Source organism: Elephantulus edwardii, unplaced genomic scaffold (assembly GCF_000299155.1).
Source record: "Elephantulus edwardii isolate Elephantulus edwardi_28Jun2011 unplaced genomic scaffold, EleEdw1.0 scaffold00055, whole genome shotgun sequence".
Taxonomy (NCBI): Eukaryota; Metazoa; Chordata; class Mammalia; order Macroscelidea; family Macroscelididae; genus Elephantulus; species Elephantulus edwardii.
Genome location: NW_006399805.1, coordinates 11,988,242 through 11,998,882, shown reverse-complemented (window position 1 = coordinate 11,998,882; position 10,641 = coordinate 11,988,242). Strand labels below are relative to the sequence as shown.

Sequence of the window (10,641 nt, the reverse complement as noted above, 5' to 3'; positions counted from 1 at the left end):
TCACCATAGGCTCTTGCTCATATGTTGTTTCATGAAATTCTTCTGTGTCTTCCAATTCCTTTCGATACAGTGACTCAGTATATTCTTTTCATCTTCTTTTAATACTTCCTGGATCATAGTCATAAAAAATAAGACCCTCAGTGAGATTGATCAATGTAGTGATGATTGTGAGAGTGGCACAGGGTCTGACAGAGTGTTATGGACAAGTTGGAGCTGACTCCATAGCACCCAACAGCAACAGCAACCTAGTATACCCTTTTCCTGCAGGCATGGCTGACATGAGAGGAGAAGTGGACAGAGGTGGAAAGGGGCATCATCTATACAGAGGTAGTTTGGGGCTGCTTGACTGGAAACTGAGGCATCAGGTTTGGGAGTGAGAGTGGCTAACTGGAGGCAGGGAGTACCTACTCGTGTGTGTGTGTGTGTGTGTGTGTGTGTGTGTGTGTGTGTACTAAATGAAAGGGGGTCAGAGAAAGAGTGTGTGTGATAAAGAGTCAGGAAAAGGCCTGGAATAGGAGAGAAGAAAAGAGAAAAGAGGCCGGCTGTGCCCAGGCTGCCATTCTCTGCCCCCACTGCGTAGCTGTCCTTCAGCCTGTTCTATGGTCCTCTCTGAAAACATTCTCCTCTTGTTGTTGTTTGTTGTCAAATTGCAACTGACACACAGCTGACCCTCCAGCAGGTTTTCAGAAGCCCTAGGTCATATGGGAAGAGACTGTCTATCTTTCTCCCACAGAGCAGCTGGTGGATTCAAATCCACATGCTTTTGGGTTGGCAGTGCAGCTCCTTACCACTAAGTCATCAGAGCTCTCTAACCCTGCTGTCCTTTTAGAGACAGAGAAAGACCACAGTTCCCCAAGACTTCCAGACAAGGTGTTAGAGTCAGTGCAGGGAGGGTGGGCATGTGGACAGCAGAGAAGATACCTGTATGGGACGTGGACACTGCCATGGCCTATACTGACATGGCCTGTCACAAGCTGGCCAGCCTCGTATGTGGCTGTGGTACCTGAGCAGGTGTCGATCTCCTTCCTGGACAGAGATGGAGAGAAGACTGGAGGAGAGGGACACAGGGCAGCCCAAGAAAACCAGAACTGATACAGACAATAGGGTTAACAGGAGCCCAGGGACATGGTGACACCTTGTCCACTGAGCTGTGGTCACCTGAGCCTCCTGGTGCTCTCGAGTCTGAATGTACATGGGGTGGAGGTGACATGACCAGTAGGCTGGATGGACCCAGGGCCTGGCCCTGTCCACATACCAACACACAGCATGTGTATGGTACATGTGCAGATAATGTAATGGCACACATGAATGTACATATCAACACACAAGTGCACATGTCTGTAGGTACACAGCAGCACATGGCAAGCACATGGGCAAATATGCAGGCATGTGTTGACACCCATGAATGCACATATTAGCACACATGCCCACACATTACAGCACACAAAAAGCATGCGGGCAGACATGCACTGGTACCCATGAATGCACATGTCAGCACATGTGTGGACACACATGCATGTACACAGCAGCACATATGCACTCACACACCAGCATGTGTATATGTGCACCCATACACTAGCAAATGCACACATGTCCTGCACACCTAAGGCAGGTGACAAGCTAGAGCTGGTGCAGAGCCACAGGGATAGGGGCACACACGCACACCTGTTTACCTACTCTTTGCACACATGGAGAGGACAAGTGTAGAGACCTTTGAGTCTCCTGCTATTGCACCAGGCACACCTGTCCTGGAACAATGAGGAATCTCCACAGGAAATCAGGGCCCTCTTGTAACTTTTTAATTGTGTTGTTGTTATGTACCATGTTGTTGTTGTTAGGTGCTGTTGAGTCAAGTATAAACCATAGCAATCCTCTGAATAACATATCTGAACCCTGTTCTCTCCTGTGCCATCCTCATACCTCCTGACACACTAAAGCCCATTGTAGCAGTCACTGTGTCAATCCACCTGGTCAAGGCTCTTCCCTTGCTTCACTGACCTCCACCTTTCCGAGCATCATGTTCCTCTCTGAGGAGTAGCTCCTCCTAGCAACAAGCCCAAAGTATGTGAAGCAAAGCTTTATCATCTTTGCCTCCAAAGAGCACTCTGGCTGCACCCTCTCCAATACATATTTGTTTAGTCTTTTGGCAGTCCATAAGATTTTCAGTGCTTTTCTCCAACACCACACCTCAAAGACATCAATTCTTCTTCTGTCATCCTTATTCATTGTCTAGCTCTCAGATGCAACATGGTCTGAATAAGATGCACCTTAGTCCTCAAACTGACATCATTACTTCTCAATATTTGGAGAGTTTCCTAATTGCAGACTTTTCAATGTAATATGTCTTATGATTTCCTTCTTGACTACTGATAGCAAGGGTGTTAATTGTGGATCTAAGTAAGATGAAGTTGTTGACAGTTTACATTTTTTCCTCTATCTACCATGATATTGTCTATAGGTCTAATAGTAAGAATCTTTGTCTTCTTGACACTAAGATGCAATCCATATTGAAGGTTGTGTTCTTTGATCCTCTGCAATAAGTAGTTCAAGTGCTCCTCACTTTCAGTAAGCAAGGTTGTGTCATCTGTATAATGCAGGTTACTGATGAGTTTCCCTCCAATCCTGACACCACACTCCTCTTTATAGAGTCCAGCTTCTCTAATTATTTGCTCAACATACAGACTGAACAGGTTTTGGGAGAAAATACAACCCTGGTGCACTGCCTTCCTAACACTGTAGTGTTTCCTTGCTCTGTTTATGTAACAGCCTCAGAGTCTCATATGAGCACACGTGCTCTGGGATCTCCATTTTTTGGAATATATTGGTAATATATCAAATGACCTAGAAAGCATCAAAAGAATATGAAGAGAATACACAGAATCACTGTCCCAGAAAGAATTGACTGACATGGAAAAAATTCAGGAAGTACCATAAGAACAGGAGCCAGTGGTAAATAAGAAGGAGGAAGCGGAAGCTGCATTGAAGACATTGGTAAAAAAACAAGGCCTCAAGTTTGGGAGTCTCAGCAGGGAGCAGTGAGCCTCAGGAGAGAGGAGCAAGTAGGACAGTGGAAATTTGAGTGAGATACTTAGGGATGATCACTGCTGATTGATAGACCAATTGTGGGACCCCTTCACATTAAGCAGGAGGGAGTGAGACAGCATGAACCTGATTGGGGTGGAACACCCAGTTCTTGGGAAAATGAAGGCTTCCTGATTTTTCCATTCAGCTCTCCCCCACCCCCCACACACACTACCCCCACATGGGTATGACTACATATCTCCCCCACTCCCCTAGACCTCATGTGCATACACACACACCTGCCCAAGCTTCTTCTGGAGCAATGACATCAGATCAAGAACCAGCTAGTGCTTCAGGCACAAAAAACTCTACCACAGCAATGTCATGAAAGAAGCAGGCTGTCTCATTCCTACACAAGCCCAAAGCAAGATAGCACAAAAGGTGGGGGGGGGGGGAAGACACAGTATCAACACATTTCCTGAAGTCAGATAGAACTTTCCAACACAGAATTTAAAAGAACAATGATTGAATATTTTCAATGTGTGAAAAACAATCTTGAAGAATTACAGGACACTGCGAGCAAAAAACCAGGAGGGGCTTTAAAAAAATAATGCAAATAAAACAAATGAGGCATTAGAGGCTCTGGAAAAACAAGAAATCACAATCCAAAAAATGAGATCCAATGTTTCAGATGCTGTCAACATGATGGAGGGACACATGAACAGAGTTGAAGAGATGGAACACAGAACCAGTAAAATAGAAGATAGAATTGTCACCACTGATCTGCTGGAGCAAAAAGCAGAATCAAAAAGAAAGGAAAAAGAAGAAAACCTAAGAATAATGTAGGACACCATCAAGAGAAATAACATGTGCATCATCAGAATCCCAGAAGAGGAAGAAGCCAGTAAAGGCATTGAAAAAGTTGTGGAAGAATTACTAGAAGAAAACTTCTCAGGAATAATGAAGAATGAGAGATTATATATTCAAGAGGCTGAGTGAACTCCATATAGAATAGACCCCAAAATAAAAACACCAAGGCATATCATAGTCAAATTTGCCAGAAGTAAAGATAAGGGGAGAATTCTGAAAGCAGCGACGGAGAAACAAAGAGTAACCTTTAAGGGAGAGCAGATAAGATTAAGTATTAATTTCTCAGCAGAAACCATGCGAGCAAGAAGACAGTGGAATGACATATATCAAACAGTCAAACAACACAACTGTCAACTAAGAATACTGTACACAGCAAAATTGTCCATCAAATATGAAGGAGAGATCAAGATATTTCCAGACCAGCACTGCAGGAAACACTGAGGGATGTCCCTCTTACAGAGGTGCCACAGAAAGCAGGATGGACCAAAGTCACTGGCAAAAACACCAAAAGAACTCAACAAAATGATAGCAATAAAACCTTGGCTCTCAATAATCATACTGAATGTGAATGGTTTAAATGCACCACTGAAGAGAAAAAGAGTAGTAAATTTGATTTAAAAAACCCCAAAATCCATCAATATGCTGTCTACAAGAGACAAGCCTGAAAACTGAAGATAAAAAAAAAAAAAGACTGAAAGTAAAAGGGTGGAAAAAGAATATACCAAGTAAATGGCAACCAGGAAAAAAAGCAGGAGTAGTGATATTAATCTCTAATAAAATAAATTTCAATGCAAAAACCATCACAAAGGACAAGGAAGGTCACTACATAATGCTTAAAGTATTAATAGAACAAGAGAACATAACAAAAATAAATATCTATGGACCAAATGAAAGACCTGCAAAATATATAAAACAAACATTAACAGAAGTTAAAAAGAAAATAGACACCACCACTATAGTTGTTGGAGACTTCAATACACCACTTTCAAGAAAAGATAGAACTACCAGAAAGAAACTCAGTGAAGCTGCTGAAGAATTAAACCATATAATAAACCAACTAGATCTCATAGATATTTAGAGGGTAATGCACCCCAAAAAAGCACAATATACCTTCTCCTCCTCCAAGAATAGATCACATTTTAGGTGACAAGGCAAACATAAACATAAATAAATTAAAAAAAAATAGAAATAATGCAAAGCATCTTCTCTGACCACAATGCTACAAAATCAGAAATTAATAACAAGAGGATAAATGAGAAGGAACCATACATTTGGAAGCTGAATAACACTTTGCTTGAACATGAGTGGGCACTAGAAGAAAGAAAAAATGAAGTTAAAAAGTTTCTTGAAACAAATGACAATGAAAACACCACTTACCAAAATCTCTGGGAAACAGCCAAAACAGTCAGTAATCAGAGGTCATTTTATATGAACAAGCAAACACATCAAAAGGCAGGGAAAAAATGACCATTGAGTCTCTAACTCAACATCTCCAACAAATTGAAAAACAACATCAAGAAAACCTGACACTCTCTAAAAAAACTGAAATTATAAAAATTAGAGAAGAAATAAATAGAAAACAGAAAAACAATTGAAACCATCAACAAAACTAGGAGTTGGTTCTTTGAAAAGGCCAGTAAAATTGACAAACCACTAGCAAAACTAACAAAAGAAAAGAAGAAAAGCACACAAATAATCTGAATAAAACATGAAACGGGCAACATCACAACAGAACCAACTAAAATAAAAAGGCTAACAATGAAATATTATGAAAAATACACTTAGACTAATATGAAAATCTAGAGGAAATGAACAAATACTTAGAAATTCACAACCTATCAAAACTGACACAAACCAAAACTGAATACTGAACAAGACCCATTACAAAAGAAGACATTGAAAATGTAATAAAACAACTTCCAGCTAAAAAAGCCCTGGGCCACATGGTTTTACAAGTAAATTTTATCAAACATTCAGAGAAGAACTGTCACCAATTCTACATAAACTATTTCGGAAAATAGAAAAATATGGAATTTTCCCAGACTCATTCTATGAAGCAAATATATCCTTGATACCAAAGCCAGGTAAATACACCACCAAAATAGAAAACTATAGGCCAATATCTCTCATGAACACAGATGCAAAAATCCTGAATAAAAATCCTGGCCAATAGAATCCAATAATACATCAAAACAATAATTCACCATGACCAAGTAGGATTCGTAAAAGGTATGCAAAGATGGTTCAACATAAGGAAAAACAAGCAATGTAATTCATCACATCAACAAAGCAAAGAACAAGAACCACATGATCCTATCAATTGATGCAGAAAAGGCCTTTGACAAAATCCAACGGCCTTTCCTGATTAAAACGCTCAACAAAATAGGATTAGAGGGGAATTTCTTCAACATAGTAGAAAGTATATATGCAAATCTGAGAGCCAACATTGTTCTCAATGGAGAGGTTAAAGGCATTCCCTTTGAGAAGAGGAACTAGGCAAGGATACCCACTATCACCTCTCCTATTCAATACTGTATTGGAAGTCTTAATTATAGCAATAAGACAAGAGAAGGAAATAAGATGTATCCAAGTTGGCAAAGAGGAGGTAAAATTATCTCTGTATGCAGATGGGGTGTTTGATATGTAGGACTGCTCTTCCCCCCATGAGCGAGCCCTCGAGGGTTGACCTAGGGTTTAAGGCAGGCAGTGGCTGAAAGCCCCAAAGGAAAGAGGGGAGAGAAAGTGGGCATGTCCTTCCTGGATGGCTCCACCCAGGGTTTCTGTGACTTCTTGCTGCCTGAACATGGTGGTCCACTTGCGTGCCCAAATAATGGCAAGTTTTTGGGGTTGAGTGCTTTTTCGGGCTTGTGTTTGACTTGCAGGACTGCTCATCCCCAACCAGCAAGGCCCTCGAGTCTTGGCCTAGGGTTTAAGGCAGGTGGTGGTTTAAAGCCCCAAAGGGCTCCGGGGCCTGCGGCCCTCAGGCCTGGTTAAAATTGTTTTCCTGTCAAACATTTTTCTAGGTGGTATAGCACTGGTCTGTGCATTGCTGTATAGAGGTAACTCATGGTTGCTATGATGCTGAACACTGTAACACTGATGTGCCAAATGCTGGACAGTGTTTGCTGGAGCTTCTCGATTAAAACAAGCCTGGAAGCAGGAGCGGCATCCACTTCTGAAATGGCTTGCCTCTGGAAACTCTATGAACAGTGTTCAGGCCTTTCATTCATAGGGTCGCTATGAGTCATCTACGACTCGACGGCACCTAACAACAGCAATATGCAGATCGTGTGATAATATACTTAGAAAATCCTAAAGACTCAGCAAGAAAACTATTAGACATAGTTGACCAATTCAGCAAAGTGGCAGGATACAAGATCAACATACAAAAATCAATTGGATTTCTCTACAATGACAAAGAGAATATAGAGCTGGAGCTCAGAAAAACAATACCCTTCACAATAGCTGATCACAAGATTAAATAGTTGGGAATAAACCTAACCAGAATCACAAAGGATCTATTCATAGAAAATTATAAAACCTTTCTACAAGAAACAAAAAGAGACCTGGAGAAATGAAAGAACATACCTTGCTTGTGGATAGAAAGACTCAATATTGTGAAAATGACAATACCACCAAAGGCAATTTACACATTCAATGCAATCCCGATACAAATACCAATTCCATTCTTCAATGAGATGGAAAAGGAAATCTCCAATTTCATTTGGAATGGAAAGAGGCCCAGAATAAGCAAAGCACTCCTTAAAAGAGAAACAAAATAGGAGGCATCTCACTCCCTGATTTCAAATCCTACTACACTACCATGGTGGTCAAGACAACATGGTACTGGTACAATGACAGACGCATAGATCAATGGAATAGAATTGAGAACCTGGAAAACAGCCTATCTACCTATGGTCAACTGATTTTTGACAAGGAGATGAAATCAGTTAAGTGGGGAAATGACAGCCTTTCCAACAAATGGTTTTGACAAAATTGGAAAAATATCTGTAGAAAACTCAAGCAAGATTCATACTTCACTCTGATGTGGTGGTATAAATTCAGAATTTTCTAAATATATATCAGTTATAAAACTATAGTTACATAGTTCTAAAACTGACACCAATTTTCTCTAGCTTGTAAAAGTTACCTTGTCTTAGAATTCTTTGTTTCCTTTCTTTAGTCATGTAAAAGTAGTTTAAGTGGTCTGTTTACTAGGAGAGGGAAGGCATCTTTCCTAGATCAGCCATTTACCTCTTTGAAACTGTTCCTCTCCCCTCCCATCTTAGTCTGCCTCTTTGCCAGGAGGGGAGGTGGGCCTTTCCAGATTTAGCCTTTATCTTTTCAGGGCCTGTTTTTCTCAGTCATGTGTTAACTCTTTTGGAGGTTGCCCGTTTACCGGTACCTGTGTTTGAATGGGGGTTTTTTCAGGTGTAGGAATTCTTTGATTTTGCTAACAAAAGTTCATTTTTAAGTGAGTGGATATCTCACCCTGGTATAAAAGGCTAATTACCACTCAAAGACAGAAAGCAGTTTTTGATGGGAACTCCAGCCCGATGTCCTTCCAGATCTGTAATAAAGTGCATATGGATATTGCAGTCTGTCTGTCTGTCTTATTGGTAATTGACTACAGAAAGAACCCCTTGCGTTCAATAATAACTCCATACACAAAAGTCAACTCAAAGTGGATCAAGAACCTAGGACTAAAACCAAGGACTATAATAAACTTCATGAGAGAAAAGCTTGGAAGAATTAGAGAAGCCCTAGTTCACAGCATAAACAGTCTTCCAAGCATCCTGAAAAATTTACAACCAGGAGTGGATGAAATAAATGAATAGGACCTTCTAAGAATCAAATCCCTATGCATATCCAAAAACTAATCCAACAGGGTGAAAAAGGAAACCACAGACTGGGAAAAAATATTTGGTAATGACATGTCTGATAAGGGACTATAATAAATCTAGAATTTATAAAATACTTGAGCACCACCACAAGATAAAGGTAAACAACCCAGCTGCAAAATGGGCACAGGATATGAACAGACACTTCACCGAAGAAGATTTTCAGATGGTGAATAAACACATGAAGAAATGTTCAGGTTCCTAGATCTAAGAGAGATGCAAACCAAAACAACTATGAGATACCATCTTACCCCAGTAAGAATAGCAAAATTTAACAGAATAGCAAACAACAAATTTGGTGAGGTTGTGGAGAAACCCACTGTGGTGGGAGTGTAAAATGGTGCAACCACTGTGGAAGGCTGTGTGGTGCTCTCTCAAAACATTGCAAATAGAAATACCATTTGACCCAGCAATTCCACTATGGGGAATATACCCTAAAGAAACAATAACTGCCACCCAAGCAGATATTTGCACACCTATGTTTATTGCAGCTTTGTTCACAATAGCAAAGTGTTAGAAACAACCCAAATGCCCATCAACAAATGAATGGATAGAGAAGCTTTGGTATATTCCTACAATGGAATACTATGCTGCATTGGAAAAACAAGAAACTCATGAAATATTATACAAAATGGGTGACCCTGGAGAACATTATGCTGAGTGAAATATCTCCATCACAAAAAGACAAATACTGCATAGTGCCACTGTTGTAAAGCAGACTGACATTGGGGTTGGGGGAAAACGAAGAGGGGATACTGCATTGAAACAGATGAGGGAGAACTGTTTAGGAAGACTATATGATTAGGTATTATTGTCATGACAAAAGTCCCGAATGAAAGCTGGATAGAGGAGTGTACTACGGGGCAGGGGGATTGTATAACAATGGAAGATTATTTATTGATTTAATTTATTTATTACTTTTGAAAGAGAAAATAGAAGTGGGGGGGAGAAGTAGGCAGGGAGGAAAGTGTGCAACAATGAATGAATGGAAATTCAAAGTCTCTGTGAACTTTCATTAAAATAAAAAAAATAATTTCTGAAGGAAAAATAAGTACTATAACAAAACCCCAAACAAACAAGGCCTCAGGAGTCATTGACTTTTTCAGTTAACAGATGCAGCCCTGAATGTGCTCACCAGTCTGTGCCAGGAAATTTGAAGGACAGCTGTCTAGCCAATGGATTGGAAGAGGTCCATATTCGTTCCCATTCCTAAGAAAGGTGATGCAACTAAATGTGGGAACTATCAAACAATATCATTACTTTCACATGCAAGCAAAATACTGCTGAAGGTCATTAAAAAATGGCTAGAACAGTTCAAGCAGTTCAAGCCAGAAGTTCAAGCCGGCTTTATAAGAGGCCATGGCACCAGGAATATGATAGCTGATAATAAAGAGAAGAACATCTTTTTATGCTTTATTGACTATGCAAATGCACTTGTGTGGATCAAAGCAAACTATAGCTTGCGTACTGTGAGTCAGAACCAATTCATAGCAGACCCTCTAGTGGGTTTTCAGAGGCAGTTTAAGTACATGGGAGGAGATGGCCCATCTTTCTCCTGCAGAGCAGCTGGGAGATTCGAACCATATACCTTCGGGGTTGGCAGCACAGCTCCTTACTACGACAGAAGCAAAGAGAGATAACCAGGCTTCCGCCTCCAGCTATAATCCAGTTAAGAATTGACAGCGCAGCTCTGCTGCATCTTCCTGCCTCACTATCTGCTGCTTTAGGGAGGGGTTTTGAGGTTTTCAGGCATGGGAGGGGGGCCCTGCTCCAAAGGGAGGGGCTGGAGCTCCAGTCGGCCCCCTGGAGGCCTCCAGTCAGGCTCCTCACATCGCCTCCCCCCCCGCCC

The 10,641-nt window shown here is 40.9% G+C and overlaps 1 protein-coding gene across 1 annotated transcript in view; it reads left to right on the top strand.

The window, feature by feature from the left end:
• The first annotated feature begins 899 nt into the window (after nucleotides 1-899).
• TRPV5 (transient receptor potential cation channel, subfamily V, member 5) overlaps nucleotides 900-10,641 on the top strand; it is a 46,833-nt gene continuing 37,091 nt past the window's right edge. The window contains exon 1 of the mRNA XM_006887244.1: nucleotides 900-986. Coding sequence (XP_006887306.1) covers nucleotides 900-986 — 87 coding nt within the window. The remainder of the gene's footprint in view (nucleotides 987-10,641) is intronic.